The sequence below is a fragment of the Rutilus rutilus genome (genome assembly GCF_951802725.1).
Source record: "Rutilus rutilus genome assembly, chromosome: 4".
Classification (NCBI taxonomy): domain Eukaryota; kingdom Metazoa; phylum Chordata; class Actinopteri; order Cypriniformes; family Leuciscidae; genus Rutilus; species Rutilus rutilus.
The window spans coordinates 13,942,449-13,969,486 of NC_140212.1; the positions used below are offsets into that span (position 1 = coordinate 13,942,449).

Genomic DNA, 27,038 nt, shown 5'->3' on the forward strand with positions numbered 1-27,038 from the left:
CACAAGCTGTGGATCCAGACGGGAAAGCGGGACACGGGAGACAGCTACCAGTCTAAAAATAGACAAATCCGAAACATTGAAACGCTGCTTTTAAATTATGCATTGAATCCAAAATGTCAGCGCAACAATGCTTGTGGTAATGAATAGAAATCTCATTGAAAGATTTCTCATAGAAATCTCATCTCATCGCTTTTCTGCATGTGAATGAGTTTGATTTTTTTTGCTCTAGAACAAAAAGAGATTTGCACGTCATGTTTGTGATATCAAACGTTCAATTCTTCAATGTCCTCTGGAAATAGTGGAGTTGGAAAGACCATCATTACAAGAGATAGAAGTGATCATTCCTGTCATTCCTAGCTGAACATTTAATTAATCTTTCAACAGTTGTGAATAAAACACGCAAACGCAGCACTTTCCCTACCAAGTGCAGATACTGAAGAACAGCAAGAATTCTGCAAGAGGAAAGTGAGTGAGTGAGAATAACTGAAAATAGAGAACATGGGAGCAGGTGAGAGAAAGATACAGGGAAACGGACTGAAAAACAGAGGCTAGCAGAATCAGTCAAGAGAAACTGAGCATGGAAAAGCTTACAGATTATTGCTTGGAGAGGAAAGAGGCAGTGCTCTGAAGCAGCCTAGATAAGACGAGAGCGAGCATGTGTGTGTTTATGTGTGTACAAAGTCTCCTGAACCAGCAATTCTGGTACTGCAGAACCCAGTGGTCTGTGACAGCAGAGAAACGAGAGCACAAAACCAGAGCAGCTAAGGAAGAGAGCGATAGAGGATGAAAGGGAAGAGCTGGGAGCAGTGGGCGAGAAAAATGCCCCATTACAATTCACACATCACACAAACTTATTATTCTGCTGAAAAAAAGGCTCTTATTTAAATGAACAGTACTTGTCCACTGACTGAGGTGCTGTTTACAGTACACCGTTTTCAACTAAAAACTAGGCCTGCCCCCGACTAAAGATTTAGTCGACTAATCGCATGTTTATATTAATTTAATTACTTAAATATATACTGGGTGGCAGGATATAGCCAAAGTCTCACGCTTAAGTTCACACATAAAGCCAAAAAGGCAAAAGTAATGATTATGATTATGTCGGAAAAAATAGCAAGGAGACATTTTAATTGTTTATTAATAAACTAGTGTTTTCTGAATTAGTGTCGGCTGCAAAGATGAAGATGATGTTGACTTGTCATCTCCATGTAGTGAACGCGCCTATGGACAGAAATGCACCTCATACAGATTTGTTTTCAACTTTAATTGGTTTATTTAAAAGTAGACATTTGAATTTTTTAAAATAATATATTTTCAAGTCAGTAAGGCAAGTAGCCTATACGCTGAGTTTCAGTTCAAGTGACACGCTGCAGTTCACAGAGACCGAGAGGGCAGAAAGCGCATCTTGTTTTCTTTATTTTACAAAAGCACAACCTTTTGTTATTATGATTATACACAAATAAATAATATTAAACCCTTTACAGTTCCGCACTCCGCACGAACACTTGGTTATGCACCTAATAATAGCGCACATTTATCTAGGTTAACATTACAGCGGTTATGTAAAGTTTCTACTACTTACATGTTTCAAACGATAAGCCATTTTTGAGATGATAGGCAAACGCCATACTGTAATTACCACAAGGACCATCACGGACTGCTTGACTCCGCCTGTGGAGTTAACTGCCTAATTAAATCTTGGTCGACTAAGCCTCTAAAGGGAACAGCCCTACTAAAAACTGAAAACTTTTTATGCGTTTTGTTGAAAACGCGAACTTTTGAAAACGGTTTCAAAGTGCAAGTTTTTGAAAACGATACCATTATCGCCTACAAAAAACGTGAATTTGTGAAAACCGTGACTTCATGCGCATGCGTATTAAGTGTTCAGTTTATAGGCACGTAGTTTCTTTACAAAGTGACATCTTCTACTGACTAACTACTAGCCTGGCATGCATAATACAGCGTTTTTGATCAATTTCGCAGATCCGTGTCAACCGGGATTGTTTTGAAACCGTTGTTGTCTGTACGTAAAAAAAAAACAAAGGAAAAACTTTTCAGTTTTTAGTACATCACTGTCATGTAAACATACTGAGTCTCTAAAACAACCCTTTAAAGCACTGCTACTAGAAGCACTAAAGCTAAATATTAGATATTAATATTAAAGAAACTTCAATTTCTCAATTGACAAATACATTTTTTGCAATTAGTTTGACTAATCCACCAACTAGTCATTTATGAAGATGTGTACAATAGGTACACTACCAGTCAAAAATTGGGGTCAGGTCAGTTTTTTTTTTTTTTTTAAAGAGATTAATAGTTTTATTCAGCAAGGATGCATTAAATTGATCAAAAGTGACAGTAAAGATATTTATAAAGTTAAAAAAGTAAAAAAAAATAATAATAATAATTAACAATATTACTGTTTTCCTGCATTTTCAATCAAGTAAATGCAGCCTTGGTGGTTATAAGAGACTTCCGTCAAAGACATTAAAAAATCTAACTGACCCCAAACTGTAGTGTATGTGTTCAAACCAAACACAAAAAGTGCTGGGAGAGTGATCACACAACACACACAACTCGTGCAAACTCACCGACAGCATCTACACTCACAAACGTGTCGTGCGCACAAACACACACTATGTAAACATATGAAGATACACACTTAAAGTACCTTCACCACTCTGAGTGGCTGATGCTGAAGACACTAAACCTGAAAAAACGCAAACAGCAAGGGTTTATCAGGTGTAACATTGACACACGTGCACACACAAACACAGGTGTCAAACGGTCTTACCCAGGCTGCGGTTGCTAAGATACTGCCGCAAACTGACGTTGCCGAGCTGATTGGGTTGGATCCGCCCCACCTCCAGAGCTACTGCTGTGTCATCACCCTTCAGATCCAGAGAACAGCAGACCGAGTGAACCTTCAAAACCAGTACCGACACCTGCAAACGCATGCAATACAGGTATTACATACATGGCTACACATCACTAACACTGTAGATGTACTTACAATCTCATTATTTTCATTCAGAATAACAAAAAAATTAACTTGGGAAAAGAGGAATGAAAGGAGAGGAAATTACAAGGTCTTTTGTGGGTTCGTCTATGCTCTGTGAGGCAGCGCTGATGGCGTCAGGTGACTGGGCTTCATCTGCCTCCTGAGCGAGACTCACATTAGCCCCTTCTGTGGAAATCTGTTCATTTAGAGCGTCCTTAAAGCCAGAGATCGATACATCATCTATAACAAAATGCACACATGCATATTATTTGATTAGAGCGAGAGAGTGTAACTGCATATAAAAATAAATTATACATTTCCCATCACGCCTGGACCTGATGTGTAGCTTGCGCTAAATCTGAATGAATTTGTGGTTATGATTCAAACCCAAACCTATAGATGTTACGATACAGCCCCCTTGTGGTCACTAACGTAATACAGCTCTGGTATAAGAGAATACACATCAGTAAAACATGGTGTTCTGGAGTGCATGTACGGTACCTCTCTCCAGCAGGTCACAGTCCTCCAGTGAGTAGCTGTCTATGGAGAGATCATCCAGAGACTGCAGCGAAGGACTTTTCTTCATGTTCTTAAAGGACACGGCGAAACTCGACTGTGACTTGCCCTGCATCAAACGACCACTGCAGAGTACATGCAAAAAAAGCAGGAAAAAGTGAATACAATGAGCACGTCAGTGCTAATATAAAGAACACCAAGAATGATTAAAAAAAAAAAAAAAAAAATTATAGCATGACCAAAACATTTTTAGGCAAAAAAATCAAAACACCAGTCAGAAGCAGAGTCAGAACACGTCCACGGTTTTACGCACAACACTACAAGGGACAAGCTAGTGTGAAATGATCACAATCACAATACCAATACCACGGTTTTGTCCACAAACATTCACACGCACACTGATGGGCACAGAGTCCTACAGAGGGTGCCTTACATGTTGGACATGGAATATAAGGAGGTAGACCTGCTGTGCGTGGAGGTTAAGAGGTCAGAGACCACTGATAAACTGCCTTTCCTTCAGAAGAGAGATTAAACAAACACACACCACCCATAAATCACATTCAGAGCAAAGAAGCAGTTGTGTATTGGGTTTTACTCCCAAATACACACACATACTCTTATAACATTCTGTTCATTTATATTAGTTATGCAATTCACATTCAGTTATAAAACAAAGCTACAAAACTCACAATCCCATAATGAAGACCAGATTCAATTCTATGCCGAAAACTGAAAAGGTGTGTCTCCAAGGCTGATGATATTAACCATACCTCTAATCTTAACTTCATAGACCTTTAAAACTAATTAGTTTTAAAACACCCTACATATATTCTACAGTATGGACCTTGTCCGACATCGCTCAGTCTGACATCGTTATGAATTATTTTGAATTGTGAAGTAGCCAGCACTAGTCAAAAAGCATTATTATGCAGACGCTTAATATGTATTGATCTCCAAATAAGAAAACTTTTCATTTTATAACTCGCTCTGACCAGATCATTTGAGTCAGTGAGTTGTTGACTCGAGAACAGATGCAATCGGATCAGTCCAATTCATGAATGAATGAATCATTCAGTTCGATTTCTGTGTTAAAGCGATTTAACAAGTTCATTGAAAAGAATCGGCTTGTTCACGAATTGGACACCGCTCTAACCTCTTAGAGTAGGTAATGATTTCTTCAAGGGTTAGTTCACCCAAAAATGAAAATTCTGTCAGTAATTACTCACCCTCATGTTGTCCCAATCCCGTAAGACTTTCGTTCATCTTCAGAACACAAATTCAGATATTTTTGATGAAATCTGGGAGCTGGCTCACTCCTTTTTGTGAAAATGTAAAAGTGCCTTACCAATGCCGCAAGATGAATGGCTTACCTTTCACACTTTAACATCAAATGAGCGTCATCTTCTCTCAGATTTCATCAAAAATGTCTTAATTTGTGTTCTGAAGATGAACGAAAGTCTTACGGGGTTGGGACAACTTGAGGGTGAGTAATTACTGACAGAATTTTCATTTTGGGGTGAACTAACCCTTTCAGTTCAACATAACGAAAAACACCACGTTTTTAAGAAATGTAGTGGAGTAAAAAGTATGATATTATGCTTTGGAATGTAGTGAAGTAAAAGTTTCCCAAAATAAAAATGCTCTGATAAAGTACAGATACTTGAAAAATGTCCTTAAGTACAGTAATGAAGGAAAAATACTTAATTACTGTCCACCACTGGAAAAATCTAAGGGCCAAATTTACTAAACAGGGCAAATTAGCGCGAGAGCACAAAACCAAAAAAGCGGTGATGGGAGTGGAAAGTTCTGCGCGTGATCTACTGACAATGCGCAAATTAAAGTACACGTAGCCGGATCATTTCCATAATGACCAACGCAATCTACCAACATCAGCGCAAATTAGTTTCTGGTTTAAGACATGCTTTTTGGGGGGCGTTAAATAATGGCGCAAATACCAGTAAATTGACTAGCGCAAACCTTAGTAAATCACCTTGCATGATTAATTTAAATACTCTCCTCCCACTTCTGAACGGGTAACTCCTACAAATGCACATGGTATAATCTCAGCCGCAAAAACAACTCTGTCCACGCCTGTCCACGTCTTTAGTAAATCCTGACAGTAGTTTTTTACGCAGTTCTACTTCCATTATCAATTTTCAAAAACCAATCAGGAAAGAATGGTTAGTTGTGTTCTAAATATACAAACAATGCAATACCTGGACATGGACTGAGGCAGCCTGCCTCCCTGACTCTTGTCGTTCCACTCCCTGGAAGAAGTGTCGGAGATGGGATCTATTACCGCAGTTCCACCATGTGAGGTTTCACTCTGTTGCCCTTTGATTTCAGTTCTGCTGCCCTCTACATCAGGAGATCCTTCTCTCAATTCCTTCTCCCTCCCTCCAGATGTCACGCTACTCCTCTCATCCATAGACGCCTTTCTCAGAGCAGGAGATGGGGATGAGGAAGGAAGGAGAGGAGATACGTTGAGGCCATGCGTACCTGCAAAAAGGAGCTGATCTACGTTTGGAGTACCCTCTCCTTCAGCCGAGGGTATCTCGTGTCCCTCGCCCACCTCACTCCCGGCTTCAAGAGTCGTCCTGCTTTCTGAGGGAGAGACATCAGAGTCCAGGGGGCTGGTGCTTAAATCCGGTTGGGGAATAGGCTTTAAGAGTAGTGCAACTTCTGCACTTTTCATGAGCACGCCCACGCAGGCGCTTAAGGGTTGTGTGGGACCCTGGAGCTTGGAGCCGTACTGCTCCAGATCTTGCTGTAAAGTGCGCTGCAGAGATTTCACAGCATGTTGCAGTCTGAGCAGGAACATATACTGCCCATGGCTCACCTGAGCACTCAGGTGCTTCTGAACGTGCACTAGCACCTGCACGTCTACTTCACTGGACGAGGACGAGGAATCAAGGGAAAGAGACGAAGAGGAGTCACTGAATAGGCCATCTAGAGATTGTGGTTTGTGGAGACCATTGCTTGGCGTGTTGCTTGGACACGCATCAGTGGTGTAGTACTCCTTAAGAAGTTTCTTCCTCTGCAGACGATTGGCAATCTCTGCTGACTCACTGCGAGGCAACAGACCCAACCCTACACCTGCTCTGAGCCTCTCGTTGTGCTGTGCAAATCGGGAAGGGTGGCATACCCAAAGTGTCAGAGGGAAAGAGTCCACGCAAGGTGTCGGACGACCTCGCCCACTGCGTGAGCCCTCATAGTCCACCCAGAACTGAGAGAAGTGCAGAGCCCACAAGTCAGTGGCTGCTGGTGTTTTGAGGGCCTTGGTGGAGAGAGATGGTGGAGCAAGGCCCCGGTACACATCATGAACACGTGTATCCTGCTCATGAGCATGCCGCTGGAAGACCGGATGGAGCACAGAGGAGGAGTTTTGGGCGTGAGGAAAGGAGGAAGAGAGGGAGGTAAAGAAGGGTTGCTCCTGGAAGGCCAGCAAAAGGGCTTCCAGACTGGATCGTGTGCATCCGGAAGAGTGCCGTGTGTTAGTGGCTACCATCTCAGAGGTCTGCACTGACACAGAGCGAGGCTGGCCAGGCTGAGCCTTCTCCTGGTCTGCAGGAATCACCAGCTACAAACATTAAAACACTGAGTTATATATTAAAATGCAAAAAAGATGGTACAAGACATGTACAGCATGGTTCCTCAAATTAGGGCCTGTAGAATTGCTGATCAAACTCACCAACCTGTAATTTTCTACTAACAGTGAAGGCCTTGATTAGCTTGCCTAGGTGTCTTTAAGTAGGGCTGGAGCTAAACTCTGCAGGGCAGTGGCCCTTCAGGGCAAGAACTGAGGAACCTTGATATCAAAACTTATTGGCTTCAAAGAATGAAAACCTAGTGACCTGACAAACTCTTTTGTGCCTACAGGGGAATTTAGGAAAGATAGTTATGATGTTACCTCAAATTTGGGCCAAAATGAGGTACCTTAGCTACCCACAATTTGAAACAGACACTGCAACCCACATTTCACTGGAGGTATGCAAACATAATTTAATTTCTACCTTCAGCATGAGTCCGTCCACTCTGATATCTACATGTTCGTCAGGTTTCTGCGAGTCATTGAGTTTGTACAGCTCCATGAATTGTTCTAAGCTCTGACGAAGGTCCAGTGCAAACAGATTGAGCCAAACCAGACTGCGTGAGTCAAGCACCAGCTGTAGCGCGTTACACTGCACGTACAGGTTGGGACAAGGGACTGAAGGGAGAGAGTTTATTCATGTCAATTCAGAGAATGCTTGAGTTGAACTGATATTAAGTGAATATTCTGGTCTTGTCAGTGTTAATGATGGAACTGGACACTTCTGTCTTACTGGGATAGTCTTTGCCATCCGGGAAGTAGTACTCTGTGAATTCGGCATGGATGGCCGGCATCTCTTGAGGGAGATAGAGGGTTTTCTTATTGCAGGATATCATGCTTTGAGGACTGGAGCGTGGCTGGTCTGCTGTAGACACCTTCAACACAGCATAAAAAACTACTTTTAAAAGGTCTCACATTGTAGAGGGGAAGATTATCAGTGAATAAGTTTCTGCTTTCTGACTTGGACTATAGCATGCAACTCATATTACCCACTTTTATGATATTTTTTAATCTATGTGATCTTGTTTTTTATGAATGAGTATGTAGATTGCAGAAAATTGTGTTGTGTGTGTGTGTGTTTATCCACACAAACCTGATAGATGCTGAAATCTGCCATCCGTAGCACAATTGAGCTGGACATGAGTTGGGTTCTCGGTGCAGATGGAGGCGAGAAGGAAGTGCTGGAACTGGTGGAGATCTTTCCTGTGGGAGACACACAAACTCAAAAGTCACAATCGCAGTGGATCATCTGCACAAACCACAGCCATGTGTTTGTGTGGCACCTCAAACGCACACCAGAGAGGTACCTGTCTCCAGACACCAGCAGCAGTTGGCCGTGGGGGAGAGCGGCCACAAGCCATCTGGGCCTGAATCCAGCTCCCTAACCATTATCCCTTCACCCTGCGCCTCTAAGACAATCGAGTGACGTACTGGGGACACAGAACCCATTACGCAAAAAAAACTCTTAAACTAGGACAGGTGTTAGCTGCTTTCAGGACACACTTAATGACCACTGCAAAACACTCGAAGGACTTTATTAAAGCCATGATCACCATATGCTCACAAACATTAGCCGTACTGCGCTAATGAGCTAAAAACGGTACACTTTAGCTAAAGGCCCTTACACAAAGACTCTGCTACACTCTCAGAGGCCACATGGAAAACTTTGAACATCACTGCAGCCCATAACTGTGTTGTCTGTGTCATCTGAAAGTGCTCTACAGTCTTTGAGAAGAGCCCTTAAAGTGTCACAAACTCTTGCTTTATTAATAGTGTTTGGATGGGCAGATATCCAGATTTATGCATCAACGAAGAACAGCTGTTGAGTAACCAGTGTCCAGATCACATTTAACCAAAAATCCCCCAAAAAACAACAAATAAATAAAATAAAGTTAGCAATTTTTGTATTATTTTCATGGCAAATACACATTTTGCACCCAAATTCTCATTACCGATAATGTGTAGAGAACTTTTTATGTATTGTAATAGCCATTATTATTCCCAACAGCAATTCTCATTACCATAAAACAGTATTTTTAAATGTATAGCTGTAAAAAAAAAAAAATGTTCTAATAAATCCACTAATGTAAATACTATAAATGTAATACAATGTAATACAAATGTACTGCTAAATCAATAATACTATCATGTATAAACACAACAAAAATGATATTTTTTGTATTACAGTAATATGGGAAAATGTGTTAAATTGTCATGAAAATAATGTCACAATGCAAAAAATACTTTCTGAACATCTAATTCTGTACATTTTACCGTATGTTACTGTTTGAGGGTGTGTAACGAAAGTGTGTGTGTGTGTGTGTGTGTGTGTATCCTTACCCTACTCTTTAAAATGCAAAAAATATTTATGGTCCGAAAATACTTTCTTTTGACTTTTGAGTCAAATATGATCCAGACACCGGAGAGGTTGCATGAAACTGATCCATTTTTAGTTTTTCAGTCACAGTAAGTGTGTGTTAATGGGCAGGGCGTTCTCACCGTGCTGAGGGGAGCTCTGGGACTGGCCACTGACTACGTTTTTGAGCATATCCACATTAGACTTAAACTCCTCCAGGAGAGAACGGACCCAGGTCTCACGAGACTTTGTGGCCTCGCTGTAATGCATCCAATGCAAACAGCCCTCACCTGATAGAAAGAAAGGCATTTTCTTTTTAATAATCTGAACATCTTCCTGTTCAACAGGTTATTAAAAGGAAGAATCTATTTTTACCAGCTTTGTGGAAGGGATAATAGTCTACAGTTATAGAACTGAAGGACACCTGCATTGCGCCACCATCTAATCTCTTATTAATTCCTGCAGAAAAGAAAAAGAAAAAAAAAAGACACATTTCAGCTGAACACCACCAAACTCACACACTTTGGTGTTAACAGTATTGTGTGTGGGCATGTGGTACCTCTGTCCTTGGTATTGGTGTCGTCACAAATATGCAGGTCCAAGTGTGTGATTTGGAGGTGGTGTGAGGTTTCACGAACATCATAAGAGTTGAAGAGCCGCTCCATGGAAGCGCTCTGATCTGCTGCGGCTGAAGCCTGCTGTGTGCGCACCTGTTGGGCTGAGGGGGGTGCCGGTGTTACCTAAAAACACCAACAGAGTTGAAACATTGTATCTAAAGCTCAGATAACACACTTTACGACATTTGACGCATCACCCACTGCAAAATCTAGGATTAAAAGTTATAACCAGTAGGGGGCACCAAAATATGACTCGGATAATAGAAGCAAAAATCAAAAAAGAGGTAGTCTGAAACAGCTGGTGTGGTTGATTTGGGAAGGGATGTGCACCTGTGTGGTGTCGGGGGGCATGGTCTTCCTCTGTGCAGCTGATTTCTCCATGGCTTCACTGAGAGACTTAGCATACTGCACCATGGCCTTGAGCTGAGAGTCCGTCAGCACCCACAGCAGGTCATCCAGGATCAGAATCAGCTTTGATGCAACAACATTACAGTCTTTCATCTGAAAAAATAAATGGACATACAGCCATGACATACATAATGTGCAAATTCAAATTCTTCAGAAATATATACATTACTGTTCAAAAGTTTTAGATCGGTAGGATGTTTTAAATGTTTTTAAAAGAAGACTCTTCTGCTCACCAAGGCTGCATTTATTTGAACCAAAATACAGCAAAAACCATACTATTGTGAAATATTTTTACAATGTAAAATAACCGTTTACTATTTGAATATGTTTGAATATATTATAATATATCACACTTCCTGTGCTGCAAAGCTGAATTTTCAGCATCATTACTCCAGTCTTCAGTGTCACATGATCCTTCAGAAATCATTCTAACATGCTGATTTGCTCCTCAAGAAACATTTCTGATTATTTTCAATGTTGAAAACAGTTGTGTAAAAATGTTTTTTCAGGATTCTTTGATGAATAGAAAGTTCAAAAGAACAGCATTTATCTGAATTAGAAAGCTTTTGTAACATTATACACTACCATACAAAAGTTTGGGGTCGGTAAGAATTTGTTTATTTATTTAATTAGGAAAGAAACTAATACTTTTATTCAGCAAGGATGGTTATTTAAAAAAAAAATTATATTTCTTAATTAAAATCTTTTATTTTTTTTTTTTACTGTATTTTGGATCAAATAAATACAGCCTTGGTGAGCAGAAGAGACTTCTTTTAAAAACATTTTAAAAATCTCACCGGTCTAAAAGGTTATGTGTTCTTTCATTTCAATTTATATATAATTAATATACATAATTATTTCATTACAATTTTTTATATATATATATATATATATATATAATTATTTCATTACAACTGTTTAGTTCAGGTTTAATACGTTTTTTTTTTGTTGTGCAGAATCTTAAATATGTCTTCTGTATTTTACTTTTTATTATGTAAAAAAAAAAGAAAAAAAAAAAAAAGTATATATATATATATATATATATATAGCTTATGTGATGCGATCTGGGAAAACCCACCACATGGTGAAATTTTACCTATTACAGGTTTTGATATCATATGGATGCTGGTATCAAGCCCTTTCCAAATCTGTTTTTATTTTTATCATAGCTTGTTGGTAGCAGAAGTTATGTTTATCTGAAGTCGGCTGATCTCTATGATTTTCTGGAACGGAATTTTGAGAAAAACTGGTTTAAATAACTGTCACCGTTGAGACGCGTCCATCTCGCGATTGTTATGAAACTGCGTGACGTTATAGTTTAAACAGGATTGGCGCGAAATGCGCACTACACACATTCACTGTACATGTATGTGGTTTATTTTAAAGGTAAACTATCTTTGTAGTGTTACGAGACGGACAGGTGTATGGGATATACGGCGATTGTTTTGTTTTTTTTCACCTCTGCCGGGCGTTAATGGTCGCATAGAATGCATTAGAGAAAGAGAGTATTTTCAGCTTGACACTATAAATCGCTGTTTTTCTGCACTAAACAAGGGAATTTTGCCAAGATATTTTCAGAGATAAGAGAAAAGATGTTATAGAATAATAATTTAATGGAAAAAAAAATTTGACAAAAAAACTGACATTCAAACTATTTTGGAATTTACTGAAAACGGCCCAGCGCGACATCCGACAGGTTTTCCCAGATCGCATCACATATATAAAACTTTTTTTTTTTTTTTTTGAGCGTACTAATGCACACAATTTTGTTTGTGTGAGTAGCTGAATGCTACCATAATAAAACCCTCCAATATTTAGGCTACCAACAGAGAAATGGATCCCGGCTGCCCGCAGAGCTCAGAACTGATTCATAAAAGAATGACTGCTACACACACTTTCAAAAATACACACGCTAGTACATAGTGTTCCAAAAATTGACAGTTTGGATCTAATTCTGTACATTTAACCGTATGTTACTGTTTGAGGGTTGTGTAACGAATGTGTGTGTGTGTATCCTCACCCTCCTCTTTAAAGTGACTCTGATCTTTGATTGGTTGGTGATGAGGCGTATGGGGGCTCTGAGGACCTCATGTTCTGTGTTCTGGATGGCATCTGCTTCAATCCTGATCATCTGCCAGCTCACTTCCTTAAACGTTAGGATCTAGAATGCATCATAGTGTTAGCATAGAAACACATGCCTAATGCCTCCACAACACCAGAGAGATGCATGTTGTCACCTCTCCACGTGTGGGGTCCAGGATGCGTGTGTATCGCAGATCACCAGTGGCCCAGCTGGTGTTGACGCTGAGGACCTGGAGCTGCGAGAGCTCGAAGGAGGCATTAAAGGCTTTGGCGCTGATGCGGATCACTATGGAGTTCACAGAGAGTGAGATGCCCTCCACCACTTTCTCCGCAAAACCATATTCACTGACAAAAAGAGAATAAGAATACAAAATAAACCCCCACAAATAAACATGTAATATCATAATATTGCGAGCAAGTTTTATATTACAACAAGCACTCACCAAAAAATAATATCTAGCCAAGAAAACAAACAAACAAAAAGAAATAATATTTTCTATGGCTTTTCGATTTATACACATCCAGGTTTTTCATAACAGAGGGAGCCATGAAAACAGGAAGCAGAGGAGGAGAGATCCGAATCAAGGCTGATAGAGCCGATTAACTGAAACCTACCTTTGACCTGAGGCTGTTGCAATGGGTGATGGACCGTTGGGAGGGCGAGGCTCGTCACAGGTGCTCATCTCCATGACAACTTTATCCAAAGACTGAAAGAAATGATTTACAGACTCAATAATTAAGCTGCAGAAAATGTAACTGCCTTTAATCAGAGCAGGTTAGAACAAAACTAAACTATAAAAATGCAAATATATATATATATATATATATATATATATATATATATATATATATATATATATATATATATATATATATATATATATATATATATATATATATATATATATAAAAAAATATATATATATGCACTTTTATAAATATAATAAAATAAATTAAACAATGTTATTACCAAAGAGATTGGATGAGTCTTCAGCTTGGTCCATGGGATCTAGGACACACACACACACACACACACACACACACACACACACACACACACACACACACACACACACACACACACACACAGGAAAAATATATTTACAGTTTATACAACACTGTCCTTTGTAATTAAAGGCACTGTTTGCAGCACTGATATATGATGCGTGCACTCATATCTATGATGCTGTGTATTACTAATATTGCTGCAGGCCTCTAGATAAACACAATACACTTTTTAGGGATTTGTTTTATTGTATTTCCTTAATTTAGCCCTCACGAGTATTACCATAACTTATGGAAAATATCCTCAGAATTATAGTGAAACCAACTTATGAGGAGTGAAGTGGTCCTCACTGTTTTACACATTCATAAATCATGTTGTGCTTCAAATCTAATAATCACTAAAGGTTTGTTTGAAGGTCATGTTTAGGGGTAGGGAATAGGAAATATCATTATCTTAGTATGAAAACCATAATTAATATTAAAAATAATAATAATTAAAGCTGCAAGCAGCATTTATCGGGGTTCAAGCAGTTAAGGCCTTTAAGCACAAAAGCATCAAAAGTGATTAAGTTTTATTTACCAAGAATGTAACTACTGACATAATAGATGAAAAAGACCATTTACAGGAAATACCATAGGAAATATATTGTTTTAAAGCTTTTTAGCAGTTATAGCGCCACCTATCGTCCGATCTCCATAAAAATTGGCATGCTTGTTAATGATGTTATGTCACATATGCTCACCAATTTTTGTGAAGTTCTGAGTTTTCATTTAGGATTTATAGGCTTTTTAATGTTTTTTTGCCACGCCCATTTTCTAAATGACCCTATTACAGCCATCTACATGCAAAAGTTCAACTTTTTTTTGATAATTATTCATCTAGAGTGTCCAGAGAATTGTCCTAGACTGGTCTGGTTTCGATCGGGCGAAAAACCTAGGACTAGTTTGCAAAAGTAGGTTTATAACATAATTACGAATATTTAATAACCGGTTTAATTGACAGCATTAGTTCTTGAGGCAAAGTTGTTCAGCATGAGCAGATCTATCAGATGATATGCATTTTGTGACGATAAGTGTAACACCACGTGATTACAGAGCCATAAAACTCGTTAGCGCCAACTAGTGGCCGATTTCTTTCAAAACTCTTACAGACCTCTAGGGCCATGAGTCGAACATGCCCATCGAGTTTCGTTCCGATCGGCCTCCGTTAACCTTGTCTAATAGGTGCTCAAATTTCATTGGTCGATGGCGGCCATGTTTTTCGAGATACGCCAATGTCCTCATAGACATACATGGCACCTTGGACCAAGACACTGCATACCAATTTTCAAGTCAATCGGACTAACGGTCACGTGGTCATAGCCGTTTTCATGTTTTTTTCATGTTATAGCGCCACCTAGTGATCAATCGTCGCGATTTTTTTACTGTGACCCCAGATTGAACTCATACACATGTGCACCAAGTTTGGTCAAGATATCTAATTTCCTTCTCGAGTTATAGCCATTTTAGTAAAATAGGCTCCTCCCACAACATTAATTTATCACCCCCTGGCGATCAGGAATCGAAATTTCGACTTTTTTTCGATAATTATTGATATTCAGACTCCAGAGAACATTTCTGCACTGGTTTGGATCCAATTGGACAAAAAACCTAGGACTAGTTCGCAAAAGTAGGTTTTTAACAAAATTCAAAATGGCGGACAATTTGCATACAGGAAATGAAATCGGAGATATACGTTTTGACCATCAGGTTTCCAGCTTTCCAGTGATATAAGACACTTGAGTCTACGTCATACGGTCTAGGAGTTATGAGCAGTTTCGCGCTTTTGGTTGCTATAGCGCCACCTATGGGCCAATTGGGGTCATATTCTCTGAACCTCTCCTCGATTTTTGTACTACCATCTGGCAAAGTTTCAAGGTTCCAGCTCTTACGGTTTGGGCTGCACGATGCGTTTTACGGCAGAATAATAATAATAATTAAAGCTGCAAGCAGCATTTATCGGGGTTCAAGCAGTTAAGGCCTTTAAGCACAAAAGCATCAAAAGTGATTAAGTTTTATTTAGCAAGCATGTAACTACTGACATAATAGATGGAAAAGACCATTTACAGGAAATACCATAGGAAATATATGGTTTTAAAGCTTTTTAGCAGTTATAGCGCCACCTATGGTCCGATCTCCATAAAAATGGGCATGCTTGTTAATGATGTTATTTCACATATGCTCACCAATTTTTGTGAAGTTCTGAGTTTTCATTTAGGATTTATAGGCTTTTTAGTGTTTTTTTGCCACGCCCCTTTTCTAAATGACCCTATTACAGCCATCTACATGCAAAAGTTCAACTTTTTTTTGATAATTATTGATCTAGAGTGTCCAGAGAATTGTCCTAGACTGGTCTGGTTTCGATCGGGCGAAAAACCTAGGACTAGTTTGCAAAAGTAGGTTTTTAACATAATTACGAATATTTAATAAACGGTTTAATTGACAGCATTAGTTCTTGAGGCAAAGTTGTTCAGCATGAGCAGATCTATCAGTTGATATGCATTTTGTGACGATAAGTGTAACACCACGTGATTACAGAGCCATAAAACTCGTTAGCGCCAACTAGTGGCCGATTTCTTTCAAAACTCTTACAGACCTCTAGGGCCATGAGTCGAACATGCCCATCGAGTTTCGTTCCGATCGGCCTCCGTTAACCTTGTCTAATAGGTGCTCAAATTTCATTGGTCGATGGCGGCCATGTTTTTCGAGATACGCCAATGTCCTCAGAGACATACATGGCACCTTGGACCAAGACTCTGCATACCAATTTTCAAGTCAATCGGACTAACGGTCACGTGGTCATAGCCGTTTTCATGTTTTTTTCATGTTATAGCGCCACCTAGTGATCAATCGTCGCGATTTTTTTACTGTGACCCCAGATTGAACTCATACACATGTGCACCAAGTTTGGTGAAGATATCTAATTTCATTCTCGAGTTATAGCCATTTTAGTAAAATAGGCTCCTCCTACAACATTAATTTATCACCCCCTGGCGATCAGGAATCGAAATTTCGACTTTTTTTCGATAATTATTGATATTCAGACTCCAGAGAACATTTCTGCACTGTTTTGGATCCGATTGGACAAAAAACCTAGGACTAGTTCGCAAAAGTAGGTTTTTAACTAAATTCAAAATGGCGGACAATTTACATACCGGAAATGAAATCGGAGATATACGTTTTGACCTTCAGGTGTCCAGCTTTCCAGTGATATAAGACACTTGAGTCTACGTCATACGGTCTAGGAGTTATGAGCAGTTTCGCGCTTTTGGTTGCTATAGCGCCACCTATGGGCCAATTGGGGTCATATTCTCTGAACCTCTCCTCGATTTTTGTACTACCATCTGGCAAAGTTTCAAAGCTCCAGCTCTTACGGTTTGGGCTGCACGATGAGTTTTACGGCAGAAGAAAAATAATAATAATAATAATAATAATAATAATAATAATAATAATAAAAATCAGTACAATTACAATAGGGTTTCAGCACTTCGTGCTTGAACCCCTAATAAAAATCAGCACAATTGCAATAGGGTTTCAGCATTTCATGCTTGAACCCCTAATAATTATTATTAATATAAAAGGATTAAAATAATGTTAAATGTGTAAAATGTTTTTTATTATTAATAATATTACCGTAGTAGTAATAATAATAATAATAATAATAATAATTATTATTATTATTATTATTAATGCTAACAATAATAATATTACTATAATTATATTAACACATTATTATTATAAAAATATCAAAGTTGTTAAATTGATAGCATATGTAAAAAAATATTGTTAAAATAAATTAAAAATAAAATGCTAAAAAATAATATAAACCATTTTAAACACCACGTGAATTTAATAGGACAATATTATAATGTACAATATGAAAAATGTACATATAATCTTTATTATAATCTTCACTATTATAATCAATATTAATAATATTATTTTAGCATTACTATTATTATTATAGTAAATATTATAAAATTAATTTATTTTAAACACTACAACAATATCTAGATTTAGACACCATAATAATATAACCATATAATTTTATAAATGTTTTGTTAAAGATTACATTTTTAATAAAGATTATTAAGTGTTATTCAATTATTAGTATTACCTTTTAAAGATTACGGGTTTACAATATATGAGGTTTACATGAATAGAAGACAAGATAATCTAAAATGTAAAAATAGGGGAAAAGGGCAAACAATATTGTCTAAAACGATTAATAAATAAATAAATAAATAAATCTCTACTAACTGTTTGATAAACGATATGGTACATATTGTGCACAACATAGGATGGACATAATGCAAATTTGAATGCAGCCCAAGAGTGTAAATCTAGAGGGCTGAGCTCAGTCAGCAGAGCTATTCCCAGCAGATCCTATGATTCTAGTGTCAGAGGGACTCATAGTGATGATGTTATCAAGAAGCCATGGCGTCTCATACCCGGATGGCGGCCTTATTGCAGAAGACTTTATTAATGGCGAGCCAGGTGGGCAGATCCAACATGTTCTGCAAAACCTCCTCATCCAGCTCCAGGTTGGTAAGCTGGCCCTCCCCTTTCAGAGTGCTCAGATTAATCTTATCTGGGGAGAGGTTCTTAGCAAACCTGCAGAAAAGAGAAAGAGAGGGAGAGAGAGAGGAACAGGGAGAAATGAGGGAATACAATCAGTAATATGAAAGAAGAGAACGAGGGGAGGCAAAGAAAACCACATTGCAGTTTTCTTTTATGGTTTAATGGCTCTTTCTCTTGACTGTAATTACAGCTTCACAAGAAAGCAGATCGGTGAGTGGTCATGCTGTTACCACCCACCACTGAGTGTGTGTGTGTGTGTGTGTGTGTGTGTGTGTGTGTGTGTGTGTGTGTGTGTGTGTGTGTGTGTGTGTGTGTGTGTGTGTGTGTGTGTGTGTGTGACACACTTCTACACATTAATAAGTTCAATAATGACAGTTCCCCGATTAAAGTACACGGCGCAAATGTGATCACATACTAGATAAAGTGCTTTTCAATGATAAGAAGAAAAAAAAACGGACTGGAAGTTATTGATCTTCAATGGAGGGTCACATTGACTTCAAGATTGATATAAAAAATGATTTATATAATGTAAAATAATTCATATAAAATAAATGATGTTAACATTATATTTTTAATATAAAAGTTGCTAGTATTACAATTATTATTATTATAACTATGCTATGATGTTAGATTTAAAATGCTTTAAAATATATAGGCTAATATTATATTATATTCACATTATATTTAGTCAAATAAATGAAACAAACCATTTTAAATGCTACAAGTAAATCCATTCACTGAGGCATTAGTACACAGTGTAAGGTTGATTGCATACTAGAAAAAGATGATTTCTCCGATAAGTCAAGAATTATCAATATATTTTGTCTGATTTCATCTTATGCACATGCTGCTTCTGTAGAATAGATGGTTAATGAATAAAGGAGTCAGAGATAATCATCTACGTCATTTAACACCGTAGCCTTTGGCGATCCAAAATGATTGCTGGTCATTTGTCTTACATGGGAAGCTAATCATTCATTATTCATCCATTCATTCATCTATCCATGGATTACCATCCATCAAGTGGAGGGTAAATGCTTCCATCGTTGCTCTTTTACTAAAGATGCACAAAAAAACATCTCATGGGTGAAAATACAGCTCCATAACAATTGAAATGAATATGCCTGCCAATAGGAGAACGCTGCTACGTTTGCATTTGGAGATCGCAGACAGGCCAAGTTTTTCATCTAGGTACTGCTGACCCGCCATCCACAATGAAATCAATAGTTTTAGAGCGTTCTCTGATGCTAAACTTGAACATTTAGCAACCCCGAGGATCTGAATCCTGGCAATAGTGACCAGGAGAACCAGGAGCTCTGCATAGCAATGACCTTCTGTTTATGAACTGATTGATTTTTCAGTTAATGTTTAAGAGTGTTCCCGCAAAGAGCAATGTTCTCTGCACGGCCCTCAGCGCGCCAAGGTTGATAACAGAACTCATTTGTTATCATTTCCTTCAGCTGTTTTGACTCAGTGAGCTAATGGCACAAACAGGTCAGGGTGTGGAAAAGCCAGTCACTCAAAGCCTATGATGTGGCCAAGGTCAATGTTAGTCTGGGCAAAAATATTTTTTGTATGTCATGAATAGCTTGAAGATGTTGGATGGCCTGTTTATTTGAACTTCATCCCAGTTTAAAAGCACTAACACAGTCGCTTACACTTACACAAAAAAATGCTTGCTCCTTTGAGAGTCACGGTTAAATGTGTAATAATTAGGTCCCAGACTGTGTGTAATCGGTGTTTGAGCGAACAGTCTTAGATGGCCGTTTAATCCTGTTTCACTCCAACAGATTCAAATAAAGAGACTTACATAAAGGACTACAAGCAGATTATTAAAGCTAAATTACTGAGTGACAAAACACTAATAACCACTTCAATAACTTCTCATATAGAGGCAACTAAGTGTTTAAAAACTGCACTGAGGTAACCACTGGCCTGGAAACCTAGAAACAACTGTACTTCAGTTCATGTCAAGAAGATGATAAACGTTCACAGCGTCTGTGTTTCCAAGGACTGAATAAGGATAATAGTGTCTAAAGGTCGGATGCCGTGGCACTCATTTTCCTGAAAGTGTCTCTTTATAGTCCTGCTTAATGTGGTGAAAAACAAAATAAAATAAGAAAACAAAATTCAATTAATGTAAACTAAAAATGACATATAATAAAGAATAAATAAATAATGAATTAAACATTAAACAATAAAATGACTGAAGTGTGAAGTTTCCACAGAACTATGGTGTGAATTACTAAAACCGCCGATGCGTGGGCTTGTTCACACTGTGTGTGTGAAGCAAAAAGCAAACACGAGACGTGAAGTATGAAAACATGCAAACTTTCATAGACAAGCCAGTTCAAAATGAAACGCGAACAGTCTGGCCACCGCATTACGTAGCTGTGTTCTGTGAACGGTTAAATATTCATTCACACACGGCCTACCTTCTTCAGTCCCTGATATATCAGATATCGGGTCAGAACGCTCCACCACTACAGCGAAGAGATCGGACAGGTGCCAGCCGGGTGACATCAGGGGGGCTCAGCTCAACTACACCTGGGCCGTCTAGTAGCAAATCTCAGATAAATGCATCTGTATTCTGTGCTAATGGACTGAAATTATCGATGTTGAAAACCCACATTTAAAGGTACAATCTGTAAAAAAAAAAATCGCCGCCAGAGGTTGCATTTTCAAAACAATGACAAAGACGAAGCTTGATGACGCTATGAAGGAAAGTGGAACTATGGGAGATGTCGTTTTCCCCCTGCAGAGATGTATGGAATTCACAAATCATATCAATTATATATCAGCTAATAAACTAGTTTTTGTATTACCTGAACGTCTGATCACACTATTTTATGTCATCGTAATGAATTAGCTGCATTAGCCTGTTACTGATATGTGACTATTTGTCAAATTATTTGTTGGGTTATTGCTGCGCAGTTTTACATGTTTGAAACAATCGTACTAAAAGTAAATTTGAATGAAACCACAGTATTTGCAAGTAATGGCTAAATATTTTTGTGCAACACATAGGCTACTGTATTTAATTCACTGCCATAGACTTGGTCACCAGACTTGATAAAAAGCGTTACATGAAGTACAAACATAGTGCAATATAAATGTATGTATTGTTTACAATAAATAATATATATTTTGCTTACCCACCTATTAAAACATGCGAGAGCGGAGTCTCTGTGGACAGATCAAGTCCAAGTTTGTCGCGAAGCTCTCTCTCCATCTCGAAAACGCCACGCCGATATTGGTAATTGTTTTATTTCTCCGTTTGTCCCAAAGCCTGCTTGCCTCAGTTGATCTACATTTACGTTTTTGGGGATTTTCTGTACTCGCAATCAATAATCGTGAACCATGATGACTGAACGACACAACACTGGTGTGCGAGATATTATATCATAGATATGTATACATAGATCCCTCATTAGCGGCTTATGTATAGCGGCCCATTGAAACAGACGCTAATGAGTATATATAAGTACTATATATACATTCACCTAAAGGATTATTAGGAACACCATACTAATACTGTGTTTGACCCCCTTTCGCCTTCAGAACTGCCTTAATTCTACGTGGCATTGATTCAACAAGGTGCTGAAAGCATTCTTTAGAAATGTTGGCCCATATTGATAGGATAGCATCTTGCAGTTGATGGAGATTTGTGGGATGCACATCCAGGGCACGAAGCTCCCGTTCCACCACATCCCAAAGATGCTCTATTGGGTTGAGATCTGGTGACTGTGGGGGTCATTTTAGTACAGTGAACTCATTGTCATGTTCAAGAAACCAATTTGAAATGATTCGAGCTTTGTGACATGGTGCATTATCCTGCTGGAAGTAGCCATCAGAGGATGGGTACATGGTGGTCATAAAGGGATGGACATGGTCAGAAACAATGCTCAGGTAGGCCGTGGCATTTAAACAATGCCCAATTGGCACTAAGGGGCCTTAAAGTGTGCCATGAAAACATCCCCCACACCATTACACCACCACCACCAGCCTGCACAGTGGTAACAAGGCATGATGGATCCATGTTCTCATTCTGTTTACGCCAAATTCTGACTCTACCATCTGAATGTCTCAACAGAAATCGAGACTCATCAGACCAGGCAACATTTTTCCAGTCTTCAACTGTCCAATTTTGGTGAGCTCGTGCAAATTCTAGCCTCTTTTTCCTATTTGTAGTGGAGATGAGTGGTACCCGGTGGGGTCTTCTGCTGTTGTAGCCCATCCGCCTCAAGGTTGTGCGTGTTGTGGCTTCACAAATGCTTTGCTGCATACCTTGGTTGTAACGAATGGTTATTTCAGTCAAAGTTGCTCTTCTATCAGCTTGAATCAGTCGGCCCATTCTCCTCTGACCTCTAGCATCAACAAGGCATTTTCGCCCACAGGACTGCCGCATACTGGATGTTTTTCCCTTTTCACACCATTCTTTGTAAACCCTAGAAAGGTTGTGCGTGAAAATCATAGTAACTGAGCAGATTGTGAAATACTCAGACCGGCCCGTCTGGCACCAACAACCATGCCACGCTCAAAATTGCTTAAATCACCTTTCTTTCCCATTCTGACATTCAGTTTGGAGTTCAGGAGATTGTCTTGACCAGGACCACACCCCTAAATGCATTGAAGCAACTGCCATGTGATTGGTTGATTAGATAATTGCATTAATGAGAAAATGAACAGGTGTTCCTAATAATCCTTGTGAGTGAGTGTATATATATATATATATATATATATATATATATATATATATTAGGGCTGCACGATTAATCGCAATTTCCATGTAATCGCACTTAAATCGAGATCGCTTATCGCGATTTTAAAATCGCAAAGGCTGCGATTATTTTTTATGCGCAGTTTGTCATTGATGTACGGCTCTGTAAACGCTGCTCCATCTGAAAGCACTGTGAGTTTGAGTCACTTATAACGTGCATTTGAAAAAAACAACACGAGTCAAATATCTTTCCAAACACGAGAATCATTTATGAACCTCGTTTTAATAACATGCAACATTTAATAACATGCATTTACTCCAAACTCACTTCATAAGGACAGTTGAGCTCCTCCTTCTGTGAGATGATGAGCTTCTGACACAGAATAAGGCAGTCGTACATTTATAAGTCATGTTTAATCAAAGCGTTTCAATCTTCTGACTATTCAGCTACAGCGACAGGGATTTCCTGGAATGATGCGCCGTTATTGTACTTCTGCGGCGGGGCATATTTAGCGTGTTTGCGTGAGAGCGCCCCCTGGTGTTCAAATGGGGCAGTGTTTACTACCGATCAGCCGCATTCCACTGACAAGCTGCGCTTAAAATAATCACAGCCTTTGCCAAATCGCGTGCGGTTTTATTGCGATTAATCGTGCAGCCCTAATATATATATATATATATATATATATATATATATATATATATATATATATATATATATATATATATATATATATATAGCATACATGGTTTCTACAAGTGGAAAGCGAGGATAGCGCATATATTATGTAATTGATATGCAACTGATATTGGATGAGCCATCATTTAAAACTTTTGGGATAATGTAAGTACACAACTGCATGAAATATATCATGCTGTGCAAGTGGTTTTTGAATAGGCTACTTTATTACACTTTATTATTGTACCTTTAAAAAGAAAAGGAGGGTCTGAAGATCAAAACCAGTGGGAAGGACAAGTCAAGTATTACAAGTTCACACATTTTTACCATTGCACGATGTAGCCTACTGCATACCGCCCCATTCTAGATGACACAAAGGTCATTGAAAGACTATAAATCAACCTCCTACAAAACGAACAGTGTTATAACAGTCAACACATTCTGTCCCAGTGATACCAGCACTGCTGAACTGATGTGAGGGTGGTGTTGGGTCTAAACAACACAAAACAGCAGTCACATGGACAGACGCTCATTCATACCAATCAACTATCACATAATATGCACAAAGCTCCATAGACTGGAATCACATAGAAGAATGAGTAGACTCACAGAACTTAATTTATAGCTTTAATTTTGCAGAATGCATTTAAATACGACCAAATGTGTTAAACGGAGTATAAAGTACTACTGTTTAAGCAGCTGAAAGCATAAACAATTATAAAACTTTACCGTTTCAACTTAATGATGGATGGGGCACATTCAAAGTTATTGTAAAATAGCGATAAACTATACAGAGTGCCGAAGAGTTTGTCTAATTAGAATGTAGGCTAACAATTGGTCTATTGTACAATCGCTGCTGCTACTATTTCATAAAGGGAGTAAGTCAGTCCAGTCATGTTTTACAGTGAATTCCCCATACAGTGATTAAGTGTGTTTAACATGGTGAATTATGTGGCCACTCTGTCTATCTATACTGGCAAGAAATTAGATATTAAGCTGGAATAATGTCATAATTAGCATTTTGGCTCGGGATCACTGTGGGAAATGAGCTCACAGAGATACAGTGTCTTCTGTGACATTGTGATAAGACGTCCCACTAAGACGGGCCTAAGTGCCCCGTAGGCACCGGAAGTGTATTAAAAGTGCAAAAGTGTAGGCTATAGCTCTTATGGTATCTTGGTACCATGTCTGTAAACATGGGAAGTCATTTAAAGTCAACATGAAATAACTTTTATAAGTCATTTTACATTCATAAATGTAACTTTTTATTTTCAAGAGAAACAGGAGATTTAAAAAAACAAAACAAATGTAGGGTTGGACTTCATTTTATTGACTTAACTGACTGAATTAAGAGCCAACTCCGCACCAGAAACACGGCCTGCAACCATTGGTTGAAACATATGTGGCCTTGATGGTGTCACTTGATACAGAATATGGTTCAAGAGGCGGAGAAAGTTACTGGGCTACATGATGACACACAACACAAATGCAAACATTTATTCATTAGGTATAATGTGAACTAATTGTGCAGAATAAGCCAAGTAACATGATTAGAAAAAAGTAAGAAGGAAATTTGAAATTTTAATGTTTAAAATCAACATGACAAATTCTCTGTATTTTGTCAACCATATCTAACACAATAGCAGCTTGGATCCTTGCACTCATTGGATGAATTTCAAAGTGTGGGCATCTCTTGAATGAGATGTTTGAAGGAGATTATGCCCAAGTCATGGTGACTTATTAATCTAATGCTTTACGCCAAGGACACAGAAGGAGAGTTCTGAATAGCCCAAACGCAGCAGTTATTCACAGGATGACAGAAGCCCTCATAGACCCTATGCAAATGTCAAAATGATACACACGTAAACAAACACAAGTGCAAAGTGTTTGGCCTCATAGAGCCGTCCTGCATCTCAGCACAGGGTTTTAGACAAGCCCCGAGAGGTGCATGGATGAATTCTAGGCAGAAAAAAAACACAGCATCCAATGGGAGTCGTTAGAGAACAACAGCTGAGGGACAGAACCTGAGGAAGGTCGGCATGGCGATAACACTGACAGAAGCGAGGACGAACATCACAAAAGGTAAAAGAGAACAGACGGTTACTTTACAAACTAAGGGCTTTCCTCCTGACAGAAGACGTTATTACTCTATTTTTATGGCCTACAAACACTGATCAACCCGAGCCATAGTCCAGAACTAAACCGCTTGCTATATAAACATAGACCTCTAGGCATATGCCCAATAATAAATTTAACTTCTCGGAGGACACAACACAGCAGCTGTGATTTTGTGATCCAATTCTGATACGTTTCTGATTCATTTGGGTATATATTGGTTAAAAATATATATTTGGTCAAATATATCGTCGTTTCAACTCAATTTCCTTATTTCTAAGACTGTGCTAAAACACCAAAGTCAAATGGATGAATCAAGGGGAAACTCCAGCAGCCATCTGCAGTCATTCTGAGTCTATGTGGGTGTGCAGTTGAGATCAGACAACCTCCATTTGGATAAATGTAAAAAGGTGCTTTAAGTTTCACTTCATTTCACACTACAGTGATGTGAAACCTCGGCGTCAATGTGTGGAAGAAACCCCGCATCCTGATTCTGTTTGGGTCCCGGAGTAACAGGAAGTAACTGTTATACTAGGAGTAACCATTTTAAAACATAATCGACCGAAAGCTGCTAAAGAGCCACATGTTGCTTGTCAGGTCTTTTGCAATAAACCTGATCAATGCTAAAACACACACACTGTGAATGACAGTTTCTGTAGAAGTGCTGTAGAAAATGCACCTGGGAAATGCATCCGTTCAATTGTGTCAGTCAGGCCGCTGCCTTTTTCCTGTGTGTATTGATTTTCTACACAGTCTTCCACTCAAAAACACTTTATTCATCCTGGTGAAGAAATGTACAACGAACGTTGTGGTACTTTAATTTAATCAAATTAAACAAAATCAAGTCAGACAAACATTAAGTCAAAAAATATTAACTTTATTGTACTCAACCTCAGGTCTTTAGAAACCTGTATGACTTTCTTTCTTTCATGGAGAACAAATGAAGTTTAGCAGGATATTCAGGCTGCTCTTTTCCATACAATAGTCACTGGTCTCTCTCCATCCAAAACATGAAAAACAGCAGCTGTTTCAGGTTTGGAACGACACAAATGTGAGTAACGACATTTCCTGGTGAACTATCCCTTCAGACCAACACTGGTCTTGAGAATAACATTGATTCTCTGATGAAAATATATTTTCTCAGTATCTGAATAACTAGTTCTAAGAGGGCAAAGCCTCCTTGACCACCACAGAAGTTTTACCCTGGTTTTACAACGCATAACCACGAGCACAAACAGACAAGATAGGACTGCGTTATCTAATTCATCTTCTAAAATTGGGGCCACTGACTGGAAATACGGGCCAGTCATGTTTTCTTTCCTCTGAAAAATGC

At 38.6% G+C, this 27,038-nt stretch overlaps 1 protein-coding gene across 1 annotated transcript in view; it reads right to left on the reverse strand.

The window, feature by feature from the left end:
• The window catches only part of bltp3b (bridge-like lipid transfer protein family member 3B), a 36,029-nt gene that overhangs the window by 5,872 nt on the left and 3,119 nt on the right, over positions 1-27,038 (reverse strand). The window contains exons 2-17 of the mRNA XM_084408179.1: positions 18,065-18,227; positions 13,540-13,578; positions 13,185-13,276; positions 12,725-12,914; positions 12,508-12,648; positions 10,410-10,580; positions 10,022-10,202; positions 9,838-9,921; positions 9,606-9,752; positions 8,200-8,309; positions 7,840-7,981; positions 7,531-7,724; positions 5,734-7,097; positions 3,503-3,642; positions 3,087-3,241; positions 2,795-2,945 (exon numbers count right to left, since the gene is read on the reverse strand). Of these exons, the coding sequence (XP_084264305.1) occupies positions 2,795-2,945; positions 3,087-3,241; positions 3,503-3,642; positions 5,734-7,097; positions 7,531-7,724; positions 7,840-7,981; positions 8,200-8,309; positions 9,606-9,752; positions 9,838-9,921; positions 10,022-10,202; positions 10,410-10,580; positions 12,508-12,648; positions 12,725-12,914; positions 13,185-13,276; positions 13,540-13,578; positions 18,065-18,227 (3,464 nt within the window). The remainder of the gene's footprint in view (positions 1-2,794; positions 2,946-3,086; positions 3,242-3,502; positions 3,643-5,733; positions 7,098-7,530; positions 7,725-7,839; positions 7,982-8,199; positions 8,310-9,605; positions 9,753-9,837; positions 9,922-10,021; positions 10,203-10,409; positions 10,581-12,507; positions 12,649-12,724; positions 12,915-13,184; positions 13,277-13,539; positions 13,579-18,064; positions 18,228-27,038) is intronic.